General features: G+C 40.1%; 2 protein-coding genes across 4 annotated transcripts in view; one reads left to right on the plus strand and one right to left on the minus strand.

The window, feature by feature from the left end:
• The first annotated feature begins 1554 nt into the window (after positions 1–1554).
• GPR160 (G protein-coupled receptor 160) lies at positions 1555–12080 on the plus strand. Its single transcript, XM_054039591.1, has 2 exons — positions 1555–1782; positions 9899–12080. Exon 2 carries the CDS (start codon positions 9953–9955, stop codon positions 10958–10960), a length of 1008 nt encoding a protein of 335 aa, XP_053895566.1. The 5' UTR covers positions 1555–1782; positions 9899–9952; the 3' UTR covers positions 10961–12080.
• A 10734-nt stretch (positions 12081–22814) lies between these two features.
• The window catches only part of PHC3 (polyhomeotic homolog 3), a 96104-nt gene continuing 94386 nt past the window's right edge, over positions 22815–24532 (minus strand). For 2 of the 3 annotated variants that reach the window (XM_054039586.1, XM_054039588.1), the window contains one exon: positions 22815–23217. In XM_054039586.1, coding sequence (XP_053895561.1) covers positions 23063–23217 — 155 coding nt within the window. In that variant the 3' untranslated portion in view covers positions 22815–23062. The remainder of the gene's footprint in view (positions 23218–24532) is intronic. The other variant, XM_054039587.1, reaches the window with a different exon arrangement.

The raw sequence follows: 24532 nt of genomic DNA on the forward strand, positions 1-24532 counted from the left end.
TGAGATTAGATAACATTTGAGCTGTACTGTGGATATGAAAACATTCAATAAAAGCACTATGTAATGGTAATAATTTTAATGCCATTGTAACCAGGACACTAGGCAGAATTCCCAAATTTGTTTCCTGGTTTTTTAATGAGTCTTAAGTGTGGAAACATGGTGCAAAAGGGTTGATTTGTCAAGTATTCAGAGGCTTTGCTCTGTAATGGGGAACAGACTCAGGGCCCAATCCTGCCCTCTTCTCCATGGCTCTAATTCCCATTGACTACACAAGAATGACAACATCATGATCATGTTGGTCCAAATATATGAGGTGGGAACCAGCGTTATGCATTCTGGAAATCCTCAGTTAGATTGTTACAATTCCTACCCATCACGCTGTAGGAATAGAAGTCGCTAGCAGTGGAGCTGCCACAGGTTCCCCTGTGCTGAGGGCAGGGGGATGTGGAGAGCCCATGAATGGGATAATCACCTCATGTGCCAGTAAGCCCAGCTGCCACACACAAGCTTGGGGTTTGAGCAGGCATATTAATTGTTAATCACTAAGCACATCCACTGGCCATCCCCACTGTATACAAGACTTCATTTATGGCAACTTATTTTAAAAAGCACCTATTATGGGCTCTAGGTGCTAATATTTTATTGGGAGTATGTCCTCCACTTTGATCAATCACAGTGGGGTTTAAAATTGGTCTCTTTTCATTGCCTTCAATAGACTTTGGATCAAGTTCCTACTGCGCTTCAGTAATTACACTTTATAAAATAAATCTTCTCCTGGACCAACATCCTCACCCCTCACTGTTTGGGTCTCAACATGTTTCCCTGGCAAATGCTGGCAAGTTGCAAACTAAGGATCACTGTAACACAGTAGGAAACAGTATCCACATTCACCTGGAATTATCTTCTCTATCAGCTGAGTGCCAAGAAAAGGAATATAACAGCACACTAAACATTCAAACTCCAACAAAATCATTTCAAAACAAAACATGTACACTCCATATTCCAAACTTGAAAATTCCTGGAGCCTGATGCTGTAGGTTGCTGATTTCACTTGGACTTGACTATTCATAGGCCCCATGACTGACCCCTAGCCCACTGGTTCCCAAACTTTTTACTAAGGCAACCCTCCCCCCGCCCCCAATCTGCATTTTGTCTTTTATTGTGGCCCAGCCATGGTCCAAATTCATGATGGTGGCCCAAAATCATAGTGATCAGGGTCCTTTCCCTACTCTTGCCCCTTGCCCTGTCAAGGGAGCATCCACCACGCACAACAGCACCTTGTGCCTCAGCACTGCAAACCTAATCCCAGCCCAGCACTGAGGGGAGGCCCCTGTATGTGGGGAAGAGGGGAGGGGGGGAGAAAGTGAGCTCATCCCACAACAGCACTCACTCAAATGCCCCAGGGAAGCGGCAGAGGGGCCCTGCGGTGCGGCTACACCCTGTTCTCGTCGGACCCAACCGGCTCTGCGGGCCCGCCCAGCGCCGCGGGCGCCAGGCAGGGCAGTGCTGTGTGCGCTGTTCCGCACCAGCAGTCCCCTCCCTGTGGGCGGCTGCTCCTCCGCCAGGCCCGTCTCACGTCCCAGGGCGGAGCCCGGGGGGACCCCGCCAGCCGCAGCTGCCCCCCCAGGGAAACTGGGGGAGCAGCCACGAGCCCCCAGAGCGGCACGGGACAGCGCCGACCGGGGAGCTGTGAGGCAGCCCCGTCCGGGGCTGGGGGGAAGGAGGCTGGGGCGCAGCAAGCCACTTCCCTCGGGCTGCCAGGCGAGGAGGCGGCGTCTGCAGGTGGGTTTGGCTCCTCCGAGCTCAGCGAGCAGGGGCTTCCCCCCATCCCTAGAGCTCCCACCACCGGCACAAACCGCCCGCCCCATTGCCTGCATTGCCCGCCCCGGCCGGTTGCGGGAGACACTCTCCCGCCCCCCTGTGTCCGACCCCACCTCATTCGCGCGGGGAGAGACCCTGGCTCGCCCCGAGACCCCACCTCACCCGCCAGTGGAGGGACCCCCTCGGCCCGACTCACCGGCGACTCCACCCCACCCACCAGGAGAGAGACCCCGAGACCTCACTCCGAGACCCCACCTCACCCGCCAGGGGAGAGACCCCCTCGCCCCGACTCACCCGCTGGGAGGGAGTCGCTCCGAGACCCCTCTCACCCACCAGGGGAGAGACCCCACCCACCCCGAGACCTGTGATTTCTAAGAGAAGCGATGTGTTTAACAGTCAGAGCAGAGTATGCAATGGAACGCCAGGGTTTTACTCCCAGTTCTAGTGTTGATTTTCTGTGGCCAGTCACTTGCTGGCACGAATACTGTTTCTTCCCTAAACACCACTCTCTGGCCCATTGCTCTCACCACAAGATCAAGAAAAAGAAAAGATTAAGTTTTCTACTCCGTGCAACCCTCATCCCTTGTCTCTAATATATTTTAAAAAACAACTTTGTTTTGCTGGCAGTTATAATACAGTAAGGTTTGTTTTAAAGTGTTTGGAGAGCGCAAGAGTGGAGGACTCCTGCCTCATACTGAGAAAGCAGGATGATCAGCGAGTTATCTTAAGTGCCTATACACAAATGCAAGAAGCCTGGGAAACAAGCAGGGAGAACTGGAAGTCCTGGCACAGTCAAGGAATTATGATGTGATTGGAATAACAGAGACTTGGTGGGTTAACTCACATGACTAGTATCAGAGGGGTAGCCATGATAGTCTGGATCTGTAAAAAGCAAAAGTGTGTCCTGGGGCACCTTATAGACTAACAGACGTATTGGAGCATAAGCTTTCGTGAGTGAATACCCACTTCGTCATACGTCTGTTAGTCTATAAGGTGTCACAGGACTCTTTCTCGCTTTTCACATGACTGGAGTAGTGTTATGGATGGATATAAACTGTTCAGGAAGGACAGGCAGGGCAGAAAAGGTGGGGGAGTTGCATTGTATGTAAGAGAGCAGTATGACTGCTCAGAGCTCCGGTATGAAACTGCAGAAAAACCTGAGAGTCTCTGGATTAAGTTTAGAAGTGTGAGCAATGAGAGTGATGTCATGGTGGGAGTCTGCTATGGACCACCAGATCAGGGGAATGAGATAGACGAGGCTTTCTTCAGGCAACTAACAAAAGTTACTAGATCACAGGCCCTGGTTCTCATGGGGGACTTCAATCACCATATCTGCTGGGAGAGCAATACAGCAGTGCATAGACAATCCATGAAGTTTTTGGAAAGTGTAGGGGACAATTTCCTGGTGCAAGTGCTGGAGGAACCAACTGGGGGCAGAGCACTTCTTGACCTGCTGCTCACAAACAGGGAAGAATTAGTAGGGGAAGCAAAAGTGGATGGGAACCTGGGAAGCAGTGACCATGAGATGGTAGAGTTCAGGATCCTGACACAAGGAAGAAAGGAGAGCAGCAGAATACAGAACCTGGACTTCAGAAAAGCAGACTCCCTCAGAGAACTGATGGGCAGGATCCCCTGGGAGAATAACATGAGGGGGAAAGAAGTCCAGGAGAGCTGGCTGTATTTTAAAGAATCCTTATTGCAGGAACAAACCATCCCGATGTGTAGAAAGAATAGTAAATATGGCAGGTGACCAGCTTGGCTTAACAGTGAAATCCTTGTTGATCTTAAACCCAAAAAAGAAGCTTAGAAGAAGTGGGAGATTGGACAAATGACCAGGGAGGAGTATAAAAATATTGCTCAGGCATGCAGGAGAGAAATCAGGAAGGCCAAATCACACTTGGAGTTGCAGCTAGCAAGGGATGTTAGCAACAAGAAGATGGTCAAGGAAAGTGTGGGCTAGTGACAGAGAATGTGGAAAAAGCTAATGTACTCAATGCTTTTTTTGCCTCTGTCTTCACAAACAAGGTCAGCTCCCAGACTACTGCACTGGGCAGCACAGTATGAGGAGGAGGTGACCAGCCCGCTGTGGAGAAAGAAGTGGTTCAGGACTATTTAAGAAAGCTGGACGAGCACAAGTCCATGGGACTGGATGCCTGCATCCGAGGGTGCTAAAGGAGTTGGCAGATGTGATTGCAGAGCCATTGGCCATTATCTTTGAAAACTCATGGCGATTGGGGGAGGTCCCAGATGACTGGAAAAAGGCTAACATAGTGCCCATCTTTTTAAAAAAAGGGAAGGAGGAGGATCCGGGGAACTACAGGCCAGTCAGCCTCACCTTAGTCCCTGGAAAAATCATGGAGCAGGTCCTCAAGGAATCAATTTTGAAGCACTTAGAAGAGAGGAAAGTGATCAGGAACAGTCAGCATATATTCACCAAGGGCAAGTCATGCCTGACTAACCTAATTGCCTTCTGTGACGAGATAACTGGCTCTGTGGATGAGGGGAAAGCAGTGGACATGTTAGTCCTTGACGTTAGCAAAGTTTTTGATATAGACTCCCACGGTATTCTTACCAGCAAGTTAAAGTAGTATGGGCTGGGTGAATGGACTATAAGGTGGATAGAAAGCTGGCTAGATCATCAGGCTCAACAGGTAGTGATTCATGGCTTCATGTCTAGTTGACAGCCAGTATCAAGCAGAGTGCCCCAAGGGTCGGTCCTGGGGCCAGTTTTGTTCATATCTTCATTAATGATCTGGAGGATGGCGTGGACTGCACCCTCAGCAAGTTTGCAGATGACACTAAACTGGGAGGAGTGGTAGATATGCTGGAGGGTAGAAATAGGATACAGAGGGACCTAAACAAATTAGAAGATTGGGCCAAAAGAAATCTGATGAGGTTCAACAAGAACAAGTGCAGAGTCCTGCATTTAGGATGGAAGAATCCCATGCACTGCTACAGACTAGGGACCGAGTGGCTAGGCAGCAGTTCTGCAGAAAAGGACCTAGGGGTTACAGTGCATGAGAACCTGGATATGAGTCAACAGTGTGCCCTTGTTGCCAAGAATGCTAACGGCATTTTGGGCTGTATAAGTAGGAGCATTGCCAGCAGATCGAGGGACGTGATTATTTTCCTCTATTTGGCATTGGTGATGCCTCATCTGGAGCACTGTGTCCAGTTTTGGGCCCCACACTACAAGAAGGATGTGGAAAATTGGAAAGAGTCCAGCGGAGGACAACAAAAATGAATAGGGGGCTGGAGCACATGACTTATGAGGAAAGGCGGAGGGAACTGGGATTGTTTAGTATGCATAAGAGAAGAATGAGGGGGGATTTGATAGCTGCTTTCAATTACCTGAAAGGGGGTTCCAAAGAGGATGGATCTAGACTGTTCTCAGTGGTACCAGACGACAGAACAAGGAGTAATGGTCTCAAGTTGCAGTAGGGGAGGTTTAGATTGGATATTAGGAAAAACTTTTTCACTACGAGGGTGGTGAAGCACTGGAATGGGTTACCTAGGGAGGTGGTGGAATCTCCTTCCTTAGAGGTTTTTAAGGTCAGGCTTGACAAAGCCCTGGCTGGGATGATTTAGTTGGGGATTGGTCCTGCTTTGAGCAGGGGGCTGGACTAGATGACCTCCTGAGGTCCCTTCCAATCCTGATAGTCTAGGATTCTATGAAAACAAAATGTTATGACTACATGAATTGAGTTTCACCCCACAGTGAACCTTTTAGGCCTTTTGAAAATAGAGGTTTATAATAGAAATGCTGACACAACTTAACTAGTAGCTGGAGAGTTGAAAGTGACAGCAACAACATTTGGGGCAGGGGCTATGGGCAAAAGTTCTCTCTCTTTGAATAAAGGATTGGTATTATTGTTCAGGAGTTAATACCACTAACCCTTTTGATGCTGATTGACCATAGGTCCTTCCTCACATGTTCAGCAGGTAGGAGAATTGATGTATGCAGAATAGTACAGGTTATTTTTTCATCCATTCATAAGTGCTTTAATTTATATTGTATAATGTTCTTTGCCTACACACACACAAAATTGCTCCAGCCTGACTTGTGCACATGCAACAGCCAGTACACAATTACAGAGTGAACTCTTGCATGATGTGCACTTTTGAAAATGTGGGCCATGTTGCACACAGTAAATTGAGTTAAAGCATGAATGCACTAAAAAAAAAATAAAAAGTAAAAATGTAGAGCCTACAACTCCATCCAGTCAGTCCTACTTCTAGTTCAGCCAATTGCTTTGTTTACATTTATGAGAGATAATGCTGCCCGCCTCTTATTTACGTCACTTGAAAGTGAGAATAGATGTTCGCATGGCACTGTTGTTGCCAGTGTTGCAAGGTATTTATGCACCAGTGACTAAATTTGCACATGCAAACAACATTTATAGGTGATGGTGCAAACAAAATTAAGAGCCATTTGTTAAGCTTGGACCAATATTTGCCTCCTGATTGAGCAGATTTTCAGTTCACCTGTAAAGTATTTTCATGGCTGTTTGATTAAACGTGGAAAGATCTGTCCAAGTGTAACCAGGTTAAATGTGTCCTGAACTTGACAATATGCTTTCAAATGTACAATTATTTTAATAGTATAAATGTGTGTATAGTATATTGAAAGCCTTAGGGCTACCTTCTAACCTGAGGTATATATCCACTAGCTATCATTAAAGTTGGGGAGACAGTAAAATTCAAACTCCAGACAACCCTGTCTTCTCTTCCCATTGAGAGTAGTATTTAAATTACACCTAGTTCACAAATGTTGACTATTTATGCAAAATGGTCACAAGATGTGGATGGCGATTTAAATATAAATAAATCAGGCATAAAAGAGAATGGAAGAATAATTCTTTATTTATTTACCTTAATGGCCCTGGCATGAGTTCTGGGGTTTTCCCCTGCAACAGTTGATCACACCACCCTAATGCTGGGTGAATGCTTGCAGCTCTCTTTCACCTGAAGCAGGTGAAAGTACTGACAGACAGATGGGTGTTGCAAGAGGAACATAATACCCCGACTAAAGTCTTGGCAGGTAAAAAGTTTTTCAGCTCCCCTGGAAAGATTTTTTTTTGGACAATAGATTTTTTAACTTGTTAAAAATAGAATGTTGGAAGCAAAAGTTGATCTGTAGCAGCTGAAAAAAATTGAGAACTGAAGCAGAAACCTCTGAGGGGAGAATTGGGATAAGGAAGGAGAGAAGGGTAAAGTGTAGAGAAGATTAATGAAAATGTTTCATGAAAATGCCTAGATCTGATATATGAAGTTATATTAAGATAATTATAAGTGTTATATTCACAGTATAATAGAGACTGCAAAGATTCTTATTTGTGGAAAAATGCAAACTGATCATTCTTACTGAATGAAAGGACAACTTATGTTCTCTCTCTCACAGGGAGCTATGGACCATGCTTTCAAGAAACAGGAGGCTCTTTAATAAATGATGATACAGTATTTATAAGCACCCTATTAGAGTTTAGTAATTCAGGATGAAGTTAAGACTGCATATCACAATAACTAAAAACATGACAAATTAATGGGATCCAGAGGTGAAAGTAAGCCGGTACGCCCCAGTACGGCATACCGGACCAGCTTCCCCAGGTGGCAATTTAAAGGGCCCGGGGAAGCTGCCAGAGCCCCTGGGTAGCAGAGGTGGCTAGGACCCCTGGGGCTCTAGCGGCGATTTAAAGGGCCCGGGGCCCCACTGCGGTAGCGGCAGCTGGGAGCCCCTGGCCCTTTAAATCACTGCTGGAGCCCTGCTGTTGCTACCCTAGGGCTCCAGCAGCAGGGCTCAGGTAGCAATTTAAATGGCCCAGGGCTCCGGCCGCCGCTACCGCCCCGGGCCCTTTAAATCTCTGCCGGCTCTGGCAGCAATTTAAAGGGCCCGGGGCAGTAGTGGCGGCTGGAGCCCTGGGCCCTTTAAATCACCGCCCAGGGCTCCGGGCTCTGAAGCTGGTAACTCTGGCAGTGATTTAAAGGGCCTGGGGCTATAAAGGTCCCGCCCCTTCCAGTTGAGGCCCCACCCCCTGTTCAGGACTCCGGCATACCGGTAAGTCCTTTAAGTTACTTTCACCCATGATGGGATCCTACACAGGATGGAGAATGGGATTAGATTAGTTACAATAGGGAAAATATAAAACGATCTTGGGAAAGTGGTATTTAATTATGTGTAAAAGCTGAGAAAGATATGTTTAAAGATGAGTTTAACTATGGAAGCGGTAACATACAAGTTCTCTAAGGAAATAGAACCCCTGTTATTAAAGGCCAAATCCTACTTACCTTACTCAAGTGAGTATTATTGAAGCTAATTGAACTAAAAGGTCCAATTCAAAATTAATTGAAATCAGTGGGAGTTGAATTGGAACCTCACCCATGTGAATATGGCAAACACGATTTGGCACTAGTATATGCCCACCTTTGCTGCCTCAGTTTTTTAACACAGGAAGATGCATGTTTTCAAAATGGCCACAGCCTCCAACTGTTCCCAACAGAAGTGAAACCAAGATTCCCTCAGAGTGATGATGGCCCCTGACACCCTTGAGGACAGTTGGTAGCCTTAGTCTCATAGTGAACAAAAGGAGGAGATGGCTGCCATTTTGAAAGAGGGCAATTCTTTGTAGAATTCTCTATAGTGGAATATTATTTATCAGTCTCTGCTGAAGGAGAAACTGTTATGAAGAATAATGTCAAAAAGTTACCATTAATTCTCCCCAAAATTCTTCAAATGTAGCCGATGTACAAAATTTGAGTTTTAATGATTTGAAGTGTCATACTCTGTTCTGAAACCATTAGACACAAAATGTCTGACACCCAATACTAATTTTTTAAAGGACCCACTTCTGATTATTTAACTCAACCTAGTTAATGGATTTACTTGTAAATGTTCAGAAAATTAATTCTAATTTCAAAGTACTGTAATTTAGGGAAGGATACACTATGTTCTTCATATGTAACAAAATAGTTGAACATTGGCTGAAAGTGCAAAACTTAACTCTACCTTAACTACAACTGGTACTTCCATATTACACATGCCTCTGTGCACAGGGGCCTAAGAGTGCTCTAGACTTGGGCTGCTTCAATCTGTAAGGCTTCCTCAGCCGATCAGGAGGAGCTACTCCTGGGGAAACTGTGGCTTAAAGCACCCCACACCCAATTTTCTCCGAGAAGCAGGCAGAGGAGAAAGTAAGCGAGCAGACATCACCCACAGGGTTGTAGTGACTTCTTTGTAGAAGATTGGGTGAGGAGAGAAAGCCACTTTTTAAAAAAAAATGAAAAAGGGATAGTTATTGGCTTTGTGGGATTAGGAAACAGATTTTTAAAATTATATTAGGTGGCAATCTAATTCACTTACTCTTATTCACTTCTCTAAACACACAGATAAGGACAGTTGATCTTACCACATCCTGATTCTCTAGGAAAAATGGAGGAAAGCAAAATGACTTCTTCCAGAGGACAGCATAAGCATGAGGATGTTACCATGCCGATATAGGTGAAGCAGCCACTCCAGGCTCACTTTGTATAGAAATGAACCTATGCAAACAAGTTATAAAAAGAAACCCAAAAAATCCAAATGGAAAACAAATAGTGAAATCGCTCAGTAAAAATAAAATCTAAATTTAAATTATTTAAGATGACAGATCTTTTAATTCCCAAAACTAAGAACATGTACAGAAGATAAAGGAACTTGCTGTCAATAAAATGGTGTTTCATTTAAGCTTTATACACAAAGACTTTTGAAAATTCAAGTAGGAGTTTTATAACTGCTCGACTGACAACAAAGTTATGATTGTATGCAGTGTTGTTGTAGCTGTGTTGGTCCCAGGAATTAGAGAGACAAGTTTTGAGATTACACAGAGCTCTTCTTCAGGTCTGGGAAATGTACTAAGAGTGTCACAGCTAAATACAAGGTGGAACAGATTGTTTAGCATAAGTGGATTACACATTTCAAGGGACCATTGAAAGTCAAGTGGCTTGTAACATCTCTTCCGGGGGGGAAGTTATGATTGGCAGGAGAGTTACAACAGTAATCAGTTAATATACTTTCCAAGACTGTCATTAACTCTCTTTTCAGGTATGAACCACTGTGTCCTGTAAGATTTATTTTGCTGGCTCTTATCCTTGAAGAATGGCTGCCATGTCTTGTGCAAATTGTTCCCTTCAATACTACAGCCAACTCAATCAACCTCTTGAAGCTAGCTGTATGCTGCTCCTGATTATGCTTGGAAAAGTGTCGCTCAATCTCTTCATGTTGCGAGTTAGAAGACTGGATGTAAAACAAAGTTTTATGGGATATTTCTGTATTTCACTGGCACTCCTTGATTTCACACTTCTGGTGAATATAGCTTTCATCTCCTATTTTGAGGACTTTGCACTTTGGGGTGTGAGATTTACCAAGTACCACATTTGTCTATTCACTCAGATAATTTCCCTTATGTATGGTGTCTTGCATTACCCAGTTTGTCTTGTGTCTGTTCTGGATTATTACATGACTATAGCTCAAACCCCTAAACCTGTTAGCATAGGTCAAAGACTACTTTATATACTTGCTGTGGTTTTCATATGGATTTCAGTCCTCTTTTATATTCTGAAAGTTCCAGCTGTCTCTGCAGAATTAGAAATACAGAACCACTTTTTTACATGCCCTTTCTATATCAGTGTTCAGAGCTACTGGCTGTCATTAACCATCCTGTTTGTTATAGGCGTGGCTCTTGTGATTTGTTGGTCAGAAGTTATAACTATGGTGCGGTCCGTCCGGATTATTTCCTTTACAAGTGTGACTGTTTTAATCTTTTCATATGCATCTGACTGCGATTGCACTGTCTGTAAAAAGCAGCTTTTGACAAGACTCCTCATCTGCTTTCTTGGCACCTGGACACCTTTTGTTTTCCTTCAGATGATCATCTTGTTGCTTGGTGCTCAGATTCCAGCCTACATGGAGATGAATGTCCCCTGGCTATACTTCATAAACAGCTTTCTAATCGCAACAGCATACTGGTTTAGGTGTCATGACATTCAATTGACAGAGGGGATGTGGTCTGCAGATCCATTTGTCAGCTGGAAATTCTGCTTCATCCCATTTAACAATCAAAATACAGAGCAAGCTGAAAAGCCAGGCACAGTAATCATCTGTTAATGAACTGCTGTGTGAAAAGAATACAAATAAGTGCTGTGCATCAGAGGTGTCTGACTATGCTATTTTGATGTCCTCTGTGAACACATGTAAATAGATTATACAAGGAAATTCCTCAAACTACAATATGAAGAAAAATTCACCAAAATTCTCCAATGTATAATGGAATATTGCACTATAATGTGGAATGCTGCACTGTTTTCCAAGCTACACTTCACATAAAAATGAGTGCTTAATGCACAAAATATTTTAATGGAATGTGTTATATTTTCAAAATATAGTTGAAAATAGGTAAATAAAAATGTCCAATACTTCTGCAAAAAACTGCCTGATTTTAACATTAAATGCTAATAAACAAAGTTGAGATTGTTTAAAATAAAGCAGGTCTGATGCATGAACTTCCATATAAAGAAAAGAGAGGAGTAAAATCTTTAGCTAAACTTGAGACTTCTACAGCTATGGACAAGTATTATTTATTGTCAAATGTTTTAGCTTTAAACACCTCCTTTATAATTTATCAGTTCTAAAAAAGTTTTACTATTTCCTATTAAAAACTGAAGTTTCCCTCTCTGCTTAAGGAAAAAGAAACTGTCTAAAAGGAATGTTTAAAACTGTCCACAAAAAAGGAAAGGTGGGTGAGGTAATATCTTTTATTGGACCAACTTCTGTTGGTGAGAGACAAGCTTTCGACCCACACAGACCTGAAGAAGAGCTCTGTGTGGCTCAAAAGCTTGTCTCTTTCACCAATAGAAGATATATTTTATTGGACTATTATCTCGCCCACCTTGTCTCTCTAATATCCTGGGACTGACACGGCTACAACTACACTGCATACACAAAAAAAGAAAGACCAATAAGACGCACAATTACCAGGGTGACATTAAGTGTGACTGTTTAAACTTTTTGTAAGCACTAAATGTAACTTATACATTCACAACATACAATTTGCACTGTAGAAACAAGTGTTATTTATTTGTGTTACTTTCATTTCAGTCTTTACATTCTAAGTGTTTAGCATTGCAGTAACTTTACCAGTAACTTTAGCATTGCAGTAACTTTACCAGTAACATCAGAATGCAGTGGCTTTCCTTAGTGTGCAAATAAATATAAAAATTTACTTTAATGTCAAAGGTTATCTTGTTTTCCATACAGTTATTTGGTACAAATAAATTAAACTGCTGATAGTATCAAAAAATGTGAAAGAATGACTTATCAAAATGCACATGGTAGGTGTGAAAGATCTGCAGCTGTATGTAAATCTATAGAAAGAATCAATGGATAAATATAGGAGCTTTAGCAGAAAAATATTTTTCTGCACATTGTGTTGCTTAAGTAATTAGGTGGCCAGTGAGAAAAGATAAATGGAATATCTTCACAGAACATTAATAAAAACAAAATAGTGATCAGTGGATAAAACAAATGATTCACCACTATATTACAGTAGTGCTTAAGGATACCAATGCTGATTGTTCCAGGCACTCTGCAAACACATAGTAAGCACTATGAAGAACATCGTCCAAATAGAGTTCGTGGCCAAAGGAAGAAAGAGAAGTGACTTGGTTACAGTGACACAGTAGACCAATGGCATAGCAGATACTTAGGTAATGTAAATTGTCAGAGCTCCATAATTTACATCAGCTGAAGATCTGGCATCTGGTGTCCTGACTCAGTCTAGTGCTCAACCCACTGGACGACACTGCTTCTTTGTACTCGTGAGTGGAGTTGACATAGGAAACTTATTCTGCCTGTCCTTTACATGCACAGTATGTATGTATGGGATGCTGTTCTGGGAAGGAGGAGTGCTGGGAAAAGATGGGATCCATCTAAGAAGGGGAAGAGCATCTTTGCATGGTGACTCACCACGCTAGTGAGAAGGAATGGTAAATTACTATAGAGTCATATGAGCAACAGGATGGAATTAAGTGAAGGAATCTGCTTTACATCTTAGATGTATATACACAAATGCAAGGAGTACGGGAACAAACAGGAAGAACTGGAAGTTTTAGTGCATAATCTAAATTATGACTTACTTGGCATCACACATTGGTGGGATATGTCTCATGAGGGGAATGTTGGTAAATAGGGGTATAGCTTGTTCAGGAAGGTCAGGCAGGATAAAACCGAAGGAGGTGTTGCATTATACATCAAGAATATGTACACTTATTCTGAGATCCAGAAGAAGGTGAGAGGCAGAAAAGTTTCTGGGTTGAGATAAAAGGGGGAGAAAATAGGAGTGACACCATGATAGGGGTCTAAATCTGGAAGAGGAGGCGGATGAGGCATTTCTAGAATAAACAGAAATATCCAGAACACAAGACCTGGTAGTATTGGGGAACTTTAACTACCACAAATATCTGTTGGAAAAGTAATACTGGAGACATTCCAGAAGACTAGAAAAGGGCAAATATAGTGCCCATCTATAAAAAGGGAAATAAGGACAACCTGGGGAATTACAGACCAGCTTACAGCTTAACTTCTGTATCTGGAAAGATAATGGAGCAAATAATTAAGCAATCAATTTGCAAACACCTAGAAGATAATAAGGTGATAAAATAACAGTCAGCATGGATTTGTCAAGAACAAATCGTGTCAAACCAACCTGATAGCTTTCTTTGACAGGGTAACAAGCCTTGTGGATAGGGGGAAGCGGTAAATGTGGTATATCTTGACTTTAGTAAGGATTTTGATACTGTCTCGCATGACCTCATAAACAAACTAGGGAAATACAACTTAGATGGAACTACTATAAGGTGGGTGCATAACTGGTAGTTATCAGTGGTTTACAGTCATGCTGGAAGGGCATAATGAGTGGGGTCCTGCAGGGATCGGTTCTGGGTCCGGTTCTGTTCAATATCTTCATCAATGATTTAGATAATGTCATAGAGAGTACACTTATAAAGTTTGCAGACAATACCAAGCTGGGTTGCAAGTGCTTTGGAGGATAGGATTAAAATTCAAAATGATCTGGACAAACTGGAGAAATGTTCTGAAGTAAATAGGATGAAATTCAATAAGGACAAATACAAAGTACTCCACTTAGGAAGGAACAATCAATCGCACACTTACAAAATGGGAAATGACTGCCTAGGAAGGAGTATTGCAGAAAGAGATCTGGGGGGTCATAGTGGATCACAAGCTAAATATCAGTCAACAGTGTAAGGCCGTTGCAAAAAAAGCAAACATCATTCTGGGATGTACTAGCAGGAATATTGTAAGCAAGATGCAAGAAGTAATTCTTCCACTCTACTTGTGCTGATTAGGCCTCAACTGGAATATTGTGTCCAGTTCTGGGCGCCACATTTCAGGAAAGATGTGGACAAATTGGAGAAAGTCCAGAGAAGAGCAACAAAATGATTAAAGGTCTAGAAAATATGACCTATGAGGGAAGATTAAAAAAATTGGGTTTGTTTAGTCTGGAGTAGAGAAGACTGAGAGGGGACATGATAACAGTTTTCAAGTACATAAAAGGTTGCTCCAAGGAGGAGTGCGAGCCGCGATCAGCTGAACCTACAGACGCAGCAGGTAAACAAATCAGCCCGGCCCGCCAGGGTGCTTACCCTGGCGAGCTGCGTGCCAAAGGTTGCTGACCCCTGCTTTAGATGATATTGATTTACAGATATGGGGAAGGCAGGCAGGCTGATGTAAGGATCTTGGTTGTACAGAATGGGTAAAGAAACTAGAGCTGTGTTTTGTTGTTTATGCCTTTTTTAAAAAGATGCTCTTAGTGACATTTTTAAAATGTTTCATGATTTGCCAAGATAAATAATAATATATGGAGATATACCTATCTCATAGAATTGGAAGGGACCTTGAAAGGTCATTGAGTCCAGTCCCTGCCTTCACTAGCAGGACCAAGTACTGTCCCTGACAGTTGTTTTTTTGCCCCAGAGGCCTAAATGGCCCCCTCAAGGATTGAACTCACAACCCTGGGTTTAGCAGGCCAATGCTCAAACCACTGAGCTATCCGCGCCCCCCCCCCCCCCATCTGTAAGTATGCCTACTTTACATGCACCAAAAACAATAGATATGTGCATACATTTAAAAAAACTAAATTGCAATCTGATAGCAGTCAGAAAGGATAGTTACTTCCTGGTTAAAGCTAGAAAGAATTTTTTTTATAGTTGGAATATGAAAGCAAATGTTTTAACTAAAAATTATATTTTAAAAAGAGCTACATTAGTGGGAAAAATATTAACTTGTAAGTGCTAACCCAACTCAAGTGAATAGATGTTATTTGTTCTTCTGTCCTTAAAGCTTTATGTAGCATTTGATTTTTAATTTTAAAGTGAAAAAGTAAAACAGATTAAATAATCAAAGTAAACAAATGGAAGTAGCTTTTATTTTTGAAGCACTGAACTCACACTACAACATAGTATTGAAATATAATGATATAAGTAAATGATGCTGTAGGTTGGCTAATTTTCCACTTAGACCCACAGGGAGCAATGTTATCACGCAAGAATGTTCAATAAGGAAAAATGTGCCGATAACAAAAGGTGCAATTACAAACAAATTTAAGCAGCATAGTATAAGGTGCTTTGATTCAACATTTGTATAATCAGATTATCCATTCACAGACATGTTGTTAAATGTAAATTTTACTTCACTCTGTTACAGACTAACAAATATGAGAATCTATAATTCATTCACATGCTAGCTAATAGGAAAGTGCTTTTTCTTTGAAAATGATACACAAAGTGAACATAAAATATTTTACATAGATCACTGTGCTCTTCAACTCTAAAATTTCTTTAACTTAATTTTTGGATTAACATTTACATTATTACACTTTAATTATAGACACTGATATTACATTTTAATTATAGACATTGATCTAGGTGCTGAATTTGATGCTACATATGCTAAAACTTCTTGGTAAAGAAGAATCCAGTATGATATCACTCCATGAAAAGAACAAACACATATCATTCTCTTTATATATATATTAATCTAAAATTTGTTTCTGCAAACAAAGTCCAATTGTCAGTTTTAATACATGACTTTACCTTGCATAAAGCTTCTCTCATCCACCGCGTGCCACATCTTTCTGAGGTTTCAATAACCAAAGTGTCCTTTTTTAAAGATGTAACCAAAAGGAGGAGCAAAATTTTAAACATATGCAAAATGGGTTGGGGGAAGTATGGTTAAAAAGCAAGTGAAATGACTGGTGTCATTTGCTAAATTACCAACAAACAGTTGAATTTTAAGAACTAGTGCAAATAGGAAAAGGCAATAGTTAACAATATGTAGTTTGAAATGTTTGGCACCACAATCACAGCTTCATCCCTTATGCTGTTTTACACAGCATGGAAATGTTATTATCTTTTATGTTAAAAATAGGAAAATAACTAAAATACCTTCAAGAACAACCCTGAAAAACACCAACCAATACATTTAATTTCTAGTTACTATTTGAAAAGATATAGGGCAAACCCTGCCCTACTACATTTCTGAACACTGTTTCGTCAGCCTATATAACTGGATACACACCTAAAAGGGCTGATAAAATATTTACAAAAACCCAATGGAATTTAAAAATCAGCATATATCTCAAATGTATTCATGCACCAGGCATTTAAAAAGATAATGAAATAAGTAAAACTTTACCGAATCTACAGGTATATGTATGAAAATACTTCATTTTAACTTCATATGACAATAGATGGAGATTATAAGGTTATGTCCTGTCACATCCATTTTAGCAGCTCCTGTTTAATGAGGTTAATCTAATCTCTAGTCCAATAACAATTCTGAAACATCAACTTCTCAAATGGAACTGGAACTATAGATGAAATTGTAAAAAGTTAGATAAGGTTGCTAACATATTGACAAGTTGGATTTGGTTTTTAAAATCTAGATCTAATAGTACATTATATGCATTTTTTCTGTCCTGAGATGGCAGCATTCTTTATATTTGCTGCAATCATTTTAAAGCTAATGGCAATTTTTACAGGAAAACGTGACATCAAAGCAAATCAATTTCAATTCACAAACATCATATTACAAAGAACACTTTTAAAGCAAGATTTGGAAATAGAATAGTTCTTTTTATTTTACCCATACACTTTGGGAAAAGGTATCAGATAGGATTTCAACCTTCAGTGTTGCCAATGTATCCACTGAATAGATAACAGTAGGAAGACAAGCTTCCACATACCATCCTCCTACTGTGCTTTAACCCAGTGTTGGAGGAACCATCTTTAAATATGAAATGGTAGTTTTCTCTTTATGCCCATTTAATCCTTGTCTTCTTATTTAAAGAAAGCAATTAGAATGTGGAAAAATTGTTCACTAAACCCTAGACTGAAATCATAGACTCATGTCATGTAGGATACCAGCTCAAGGATAATGATTTTTTTTTAAATCATAGTTGAATCCCAGCGTTTTATGGTAAAACTATCTGTATCCCATTACCCTTCCATAAGATATCTGTTCAAATAAAGGATCTTCTCTCTATAGCCCATCTTCTTCTCTTAGCTGATACTACAGCAAAGCTATAATGCTACATCTTTGATATAACAATACAACCGCACACCATGATATGATCAGGGCTGGCTCTAGGTTTTTTGCCGCGCCAAGCAAAAAATTTGCCGCCCCAAGCTCAGGTGGGGCTGGGGCTCACAGGCAGCACTGGAAGCAGAGGGAGTGATGTCACCTTCTCCCAGCGCCTGCAGGGGCTTTACTCCCTCCCCCACCCGGCCGTGCAGAGAAGCCCAGATATAAGGGGTGGCACAAGGCAGCGCAGCAGCCAGTGCGCAGATGAGGTTGCGCAGCCCCGTCTCCCCGGCAGGACTCGCCCTCTCCTCCCCAGGTAGTGGCTGGACCCTGTCAGCTCAGCATCCCGGGGCTAGGGCTTCCCCTTCCTGCTGCGGATGTGGGCGCCCATATAAGTGGCGCAACTCCGAGAGCGCAACTGCCCCCCCGCCCCCAAAAAGGATGGCTGGAATGCGGCCCCTGGAAATGTGCCGCCCCAAGCATGTGCTTGCTTTGCTGGTGCCTAGAGCCGGTCCTGGATATGATTAACAGGATTACAGATTTGCTGCAGAATCCAATAGGAAGAGAAACTATGTTGAGAAGGTGGTAACTGCAAATATTTCAAATCCTGGCAAAATAACTATAGAAAAATCACTGCCAAATAATGTGCTTTGTGCATTACTTGATGTGCATGCTTGTGTCAGCATTAAAGTCCTCCTTTAACAGGCCACATGCCACCCAAATGCTGTATAGTCATCTAGCCATCATCATCAACATCCAATAAATTCATGATGATGAAGGTGCTACCCTTATTAAGACTCTTCTGTACCCATCTCATCTTAGATTCCATTAAGAAACCAAGGAATGGACTCAGATGAGACAGTGTAAATCTGCTCTTTAATGAGATATTCTATTTGCTTTTCATCTCCAAATGGAAATATTAGGTACTTATTAATAAACCTTTTATTTTTCTTACCAATGCTAACCCACATCTCTCCTGGGTCAAACTGGTTTCATCTGCAGAGCAGTTGTACATAATAGACCATTCTATACTTGTGTCAATTATTTTTGTGCTTCTATTCCTACTTCCTCATCAGGAGGCTGAAATATCCTGATTTATTAGGTGTTAACAATGCTGTACTTTCCAACTACAGCTATATAAGAATACAGTACTTTAAAAATGTTCGTTAAGTATGAATTAAACATTGTACTTATTTAATATTTATAATCATTGTACTAAGATATCTGTGCTCAAATTATCATTCATATAAAAATCTCTTCAAAAGGCTCCATTTCTAGATGTCTATTTCATAGCTAGATGCCATTTTGGATAATTTAGCAGCAAGCAGCTTGCACTGGAAGTCAGTCTAAAATTTTCACTCATCCTCGCAATTTCTCTTGAAATATGTTCACACCACTGATTCTTATGCATGTGTTTTAGGAAAAGCTGAATCCAGATCTATGTCAACTCCAAGTGAACTGCAAGCTTATTGAAAAATTTAAATAATATGCTGCTTATATATGATCTTTCTTCTCAAAATTTCACCATTTCAACATTAATTTGCCCTATAATATTACACTCACTTTATAGAAGTGTTTACTGAAGTGTAGAGAAGTTAACCAAAGTTACACAGCGATCTTAATGTAAGGGATTTGAATAGAACCCAGAGATCCTAATGATCAGTCCCTTGTTCTAACCACTACACAAGAGGCACTGGTGCACACAGCCTACACTCATGATGTAAATATCACATTTTTTAATCTCTGTGGTGATGCTTGGGGAGGAAATCTGGCATAGTTTAAAACTTCTCCTTAAGATGTGTGGTACGAGAAGACAGCACTATTTCTCTCACTCAGATATAATAATTTCTTAAAATCCAGAACATTTTAGTATTTGCAATGCACTGAGAACACAAATTAAACAAATAGAGTCATATTCTTCTCTTCCATAAACAGCTACAACTATAGAGTTGAATTTGCTTATCCCAGCATTGACTAATTCCCTTAATCTTTCAAGACAAATATTAACGTATCTAATTTTAGTCACCTTTGCCATTAAAATAGTGAAACTCCCCTCTCTCTTTAAAAATATACTTGGCCATGTTCTCTAAATTACATTAAAACAAACAGGGGGGAAATGACCTTTTAATCATGTTTACAAAGACATTTTTGGCAAAACTGATAAAACGTTCTTACCTTGTGGCTCAACCTTACCTGATAAGCACACTGCAAAACCTGGCTCAAACTATAACTTATTTCACTATAAATATATATACAGAGAAATCTTCAACAAATAAGAGAAAAGACTTGCAAATACTAACAGTGAGATTTCTTGACTTACTAAATTAAGGTTATTTGGTAGTGCACAGTTCAGTGGCACTTTCAAATCTTTCTCTGTTTAGCTTCCCTGAAGGATCCAGCACCCACTGAAGTCAAGAGGAATCAACTTTCAAAGAGTGCTAGACCAACCTCTAAATGCCAAAAGGTACATTCTTTTAGCAAAATAAAGCACAAAACAACTAACTCGTAAGTTATCACAATAGTAAATAAACAAACAATGCTCGTAAAAACCCTACTATAACAACTGTACTCACAACTTGAATGTAGGTGTTGACAGGACCTACTGCATAATGAATACAAATTAATATACGAGTATGTCCAAAAATGTATAGAGCCTTTATAACACAAAAATCTCTCCTCTGGTTCCACACAATTATTACACACGTAGGGCTCAATACAACTTCCCTTGTCTCCAGAGATAGTTGGAACAGGCCCTCTTACTCTTAATTTGTAAGTCATTGGTATTCTAACACTTTAACCTGATGTACAGTGGGAAGGTTTTATTTAATGTGCATCCTACTGCTTTCAATCAAAATAATAGAGTTGTCTTTTAAAAGGCCTCGCACATGAGAAAACAATAAAGCTTTTGTTAGTATGAAGATGCAATAACACCCCTCAAACATGGGTCTAACATTTCAATGTATAGAAGAATCTGAAAATGATACTGGGATTAAACTTTTTAAAATGCCCCCACATTTTCAAAGCAATCTGCAGGGATATAACCACACAGAGTCTACTGGCTCTAATGGAAGTCACATGACTTATACCCATATTAATTCCTCTTAATATGTAGAAGTTTTATTCTATTTTAAATCTCTTTAAAATATTTCCAAACTGAAACTATAGCTTATTGTGCAAAAGTGACTTTTTTAAAAATTACAATTACTTCTATAGGAACAATAAATAACATCTAAGACCGAAAAATATTAATTTAGAGCTCTGTTCAGCCCCATATCCCAATCAACATTCAATAGTAATGATTAAAAAAAAATACTCCAAAACCACACACATTAGAGAAAACCATAAGCTTCTCTTCCTTTTTGATCAACTAGTTTTGAAGCAGCATCAATTAAAAAAATGGACTTACTGAATACATTGTGCCAGGAAAAGCCCCAGCGTGTATGCAGTTATACCAATATTAATTACTGTATTCCAAGATAGCTTATTGCACTTTGCCAAACCAGAATAAGCAATATTTTTATACTAATATAACTGTATCTACACTAGGTTTTTTTGTTTGCACTGCTTTAATTATGCTAGCATAGTTAAAGCAGCAAAAATTTTAAGTGTGGACCAGGCCTACAATCCCCAGTTCTCCCATACATGATATTTTAAAGCATACATAGTGTTTTGTGGCTCTCCCTGCTCTATAAGGAATTATGTATAAAAGTGTACCTCAGCAAAAGAGCCAGAATGAACGTGTACAGAAATCTGGGTTACTTTGAGCTCTTGGCAGTCTGTCAATAATTACTCAACAAGGATTTATACATATAAAGGCTAATATATATAAAAATCCTTGTTGACATAGCTGATTGATAGATAGATAGAGATAGATAGATATAGATATCTCTCTCTCTCAGCTAACTGTAGAAGTGTTTTTTCTGAAAACTGTCCAACAATTCAAGATTAAAACAATAACCAAACTAATATGCATTTAACACTATAAACAACTGTAGATCTAGGATATAAGCCTCACAATGTAAGATCACACTTTCTAACATCATTATCAATTACATGTATAACACATGTACTTTCTACATTGCCAAACAAAAAACACAATAATCAGACAAAGATTAAAAAATAACCAAGTAGTATTTTTGCATAATCAACCCTCTCTAGTTTTGACAAATCCAAGAGATAACTATCAACATATATTTAGTCGTCTACTAGCTTATCAAACCAGCACAGATAAGATTAAAAAAAAAAAAAAAAAAAAAGCAGCTAAGGAGAACTCAAAGTATCCATTATTTTATCACTGAAATGAACATCACCAAATTCAGTACAGTGCACTCTCAGTTAAGGAGTTTGATTTAACCACACTGTGATTAGCCAGATTAGACTCTCTTCCCCACACCATCAGGTGTGCAGAAAAAAGTAAATCTAAAAGTGCTTAGCAAAAAAACCCAGCTTTTGGCTGTGTATGTTTCTAAATCTTTTGGTGCCCCACAGGGTGTTAAACTCTCACCAATACATTTTGCATTAGTAGGTAACTTTGGGCAATCCTAACTTCCAGCTTCAGAGGCTGATAGAAAATATCAGAACAGAATCTTTTCATAGAGTCAGTTCCTGAAGTTATAATTAAATGCAGTGGCTCTAATGCTGACCTCTGTAGATATCGACAAAGTCTGCTGATAGAAACAAAGTGTTATATCTACTGAAGGAAAGGGAAATACACATTTTTCTGCAGGTCCAATTTGCTCTTCAAGGTCATCTGTGAAATAGGAGCCAAGTATCAGCACACCTTTGGCTAATTCTTTTCTTTTAACCAGCAACTGTGCATTGGTCTAGGTTAACTAGCAGCAAGCAAACTAGAAGTATAACAACTTAATGCCCTCTTTGTGCATACCAGCATACAAACAACAAAAGTAATGTATGTGCTTCAGTACTCTCTGGGAAGAGTGTCATGCCATTTGCATGTCAGTAGCTCTACCATCGCAAATGTCAGGATTATGATGAACATCCTACATTTTACAGAGTGCTTCCAAACGAAGAAAATACTACAATGGCATACAGATAAGCTTTAGGCTATAAGAAGAGGTTTGTTACAAATTCCCTTCAAACGATATGCTCAAGACTAAACGAAACTCAGAGAGCATGTCTAAATGCATAGCATTTTACCATAATACATGCTTCCACAGACTTTGTGGACTCTTCTGTTATTCCATAGTCTAAAAAATGCTTCTGTGGGAAAATCTGTTTTTCTGAACATAATTTAAATGATGATCAGATTGTGTTAAAAAAACCTTAATCTTGTATGATACAGACCATGGGGTTTTTTTTTTTTGGGGGGGGGGGGGAGTGGGGGAGAATAGTATCATCCACCACAACATATTACATTTTATATGTGCCATTCATCCTACCTCACCCTCTGCTTTATTCTAACGATTCCCCAGCACTGCTTATACATCTGCTAATTACTGGAAGTTTTGGAGGATTATATGATACAGCTGGAGGAGTAAATTTTAAAGTCTTTATGTGGAAAAAAAAGGTATTTAACAAAACATCACAGTAATAGGTATGCCATCGTGTGTATCAGTCTGTTAGAGAGAGGCTACTGTCTACAGCTTCCCACTAGGACTCCTTCAATGAGTTGATGCGTGCACAAATTTTCAGTGCAGGTCCCAGCTTAATGTTCATTGCACTCATAAGGTGATCCTCTTTCAACAAGAGAAGGGCCTGTCCATCAATCTCTTGTGCTCTAAATTCATCTGCAATATCTTGACAACCTGAAGTGGAATAAGAAATAGTAGGTTAGAAATAAATGCTGACAGATGCAATGGCCTTGTATACACTTGAATTTTTCTGATTCAGAATTCCTAATGGCTGTATTTTTCATTGGTGGAAGTTGTAGTATAGATGAGAATTAGACGATGATTGCAAGAGGTCCTGAGTTCAGCTGAGTCCTACCTACATCACATCATAGACTGGTGCTAACATTGGTGCAACTGTGCCCATTAGAAATTAAAAATCCTAGTCTAAAACAAGGCAATTTTTTACTATTTTGTTTACAAGAATGAGTGCCATGATCTCAGAGTCCTTTGAAAGGACCCGAGATGCAGACTAAAGAAATGACTATTAAATAAAAACGCAGAATCCATCTGGATTCTCTCCAGCAAGAAAAGACGACATTAATATTCTGCAGGCGCAAACAGCTCAAACCTCAGAGGCTCAGAAAAAAATTACTTACCTGTAATTTCTGAAATATCCCCAATTTTTGGGTTCCCGTGTGCAACTCTGTCGACTTAAATTTTCAGCATTTTTAGCTATGAAGTTTTATTAGAACTTCCCCAACAAAAATCATTAATATTACAGGCATTGATCAAAGCGCATACTCTATGTCTGAAGGAGGAAAGATAGCAGATTGGCACATCAATGGAGGTGAGTTAAGGTAGTTAGGTGCCTTGTTTGAGGACAGCCATAATGCTGCATTTCCCAGGTTTCTGTTGTTGGTTTTTCTTTCCTTAACTAACATTCTTGAAAGGTAACAAGCACTCAGCTCACTGATACATGGCTGCAATCTTAACACAGAAAATTGGGATGTTCAATGGGAAAGACTGTTTCAAATAACCAACAATCTCTCCTACAGATTGACATTGGGGGAAAGAAAATGATTCTCTGAGAGATGTCCTGATGAACAGTTTTCCTAATCCAATTAGGTGGGGAATTCTGTTATATTTCAACTCCAGCCCAGGCACCTGTTAAGCAGAAACTGTCAACTATGCCAAACTGTATGGTAGCTGTATCCTATAGAGAATGTATAAATGTCCTCTAGCACCTAGAAGACCACTCATTTTCAGTTGTGACTTGAAGATTTTCCTTTCCCCTATAATTCATATTTTTATTGTTTTTAAATTAATATACTTATTTTCTTAATCCACTTGTCTGACACATTTCTCCTTATAGTCTTTCAGATGTTTTCTCCCTTAACCTTCCACCCCTCACATCCTGATTTTAAATTATTACTCAATAAGTTTTACTTTCTTGATTTAATTTAATGTTTTTGGCCTTTCCCTTTTATAAAAAATCTGTACAGTTAATGGG

The sequence above is a fragment of the Malaclemys terrapin genome, chromosome 9 (assembly GCF_027887155.1).
Source record: "Malaclemys terrapin pileata isolate rMalTer1 chromosome 9, rMalTer1.hap1, whole genome shotgun sequence".
NCBI lineage: Eukaryota > Metazoa > Chordata > Testudines > Emydidae > Malaclemys > Malaclemys terrapin.